General features: G+C 48.6%; 1 protein-coding gene across 1 annotated transcript in view; it reads left to right on the top strand.

Moving 5' to 3' along the window:
* LOC104468792 (histone H2A.V) overlaps positions 1-617 on the top strand; it is a gene marked incomplete at its 5' end in the record, with an annotated part of 1287 nt that extends 670 nt beyond the window's left edge. Inside the window, 3 exons of the mRNA XM_010083037.1 lie at positions 17-64; positions 168-297; positions 556-617. Of these exons, the coding sequence (XP_010081339.1) occupies positions 17-64; positions 168-297; positions 556-617 (240 nt within the window). The remainder of the gene's footprint in view (positions 1-16; positions 65-167; positions 298-555) is intronic.
* Between the last annotated feature and the right edge of the window lie 329 nt (positions 618-946).

Below are 946 nucleotides of genomic sequence, written 5' to 3'. Positions count from 1 at the left end.
GGGGTGGTGGGGTGCCCCGGCTGCCGTCCACGGCCCCGCCATCCTCGAGTACCTCACCGCTGAGGTGGGTATCCCCACGCTCGCCCTCGTCCCTTTAAAAAAAAATAAATTTAAAAATCCTGTGTCCCCACAGGATTCTGAGTGTTTTCCCCCCGATTTCTTGGCAGGTGCTGGAGCTGGCGGGCAACGCTTCAAAGGATCTCAAAGTCAAGCGGATCACGCCCCGTCACTTGCAGCTGGCGATCCGCGGAGATGAAGAGTTGGATTCCCTCATCAAAGCCACCATTGCCGGTGGAGGTGGGTAGCAGCAACCTTCCTAACTGGGAATTTTAGGGGAAAAAAAAATACGCGGAAAATAAAACAGGAATTGGGCACCAGTGATAAATACACTCGGTGCTTCTGTGGATCCAGCTGCAGCACCGGGAGTGGATCTGTCGAGCAGAAGGAAATGTTATCGCCAAACTCTGCTGGGAATTGAGGATTTTTCTGGAGTTTGTTTTTTTTTTGGGAAGTCTGCCAGTATCTGACAAGGAATCCTCATTTTTCTCTCTGCAGGTGTCATCCCCCACATCCACAAGTCTCTGATTGGAAAGAAGGGACAACAAAAAACGGCGTAGAGAGGAAAAAATAAAACCAAGTGGCCCGCTCCCTCCCGTCATCGTACCGTACCCGGGACAGAAGAAATCTTGGGGATACGTGGAATCTCAAATGTCAAACCCTGAAAAGACTGTTTTTTTTTTTTTTTTTTTTGAGGAATAGTTCAAAGGAAGAGCATAGACAATTGCCTGTAGAGAGAACACGTTGGGATGGGCTTTAGATTCCAAGTTTGACGCAAAAGTTGTATGTGCAGTCGGTCGGGGAGCGAGGGGCTCGGCTGCTCCCCTGGATTTTATACAAAAATGGAACGGATAAACCATTTTTTACAAAAAAAAACAACCCCACCTCT

This window comes from Pterocles gutturalis, unplaced genomic scaffold (assembly GCF_000699245.1).
Source record: "Pterocles gutturalis isolate BGI_N339 unplaced genomic scaffold, ASM69924v1 scaffold29521, whole genome shotgun sequence".
Classification (NCBI taxonomy): Eukaryota; Metazoa; Chordata; class Aves; order Pterocliformes; family Pteroclidae; genus Pterocles; species Pterocles gutturalis.
The sequence above is the reverse complement of the archived record's forward strand: the minus strand, read 5'-3'. Positions and strand labels throughout refer to the sequence as shown.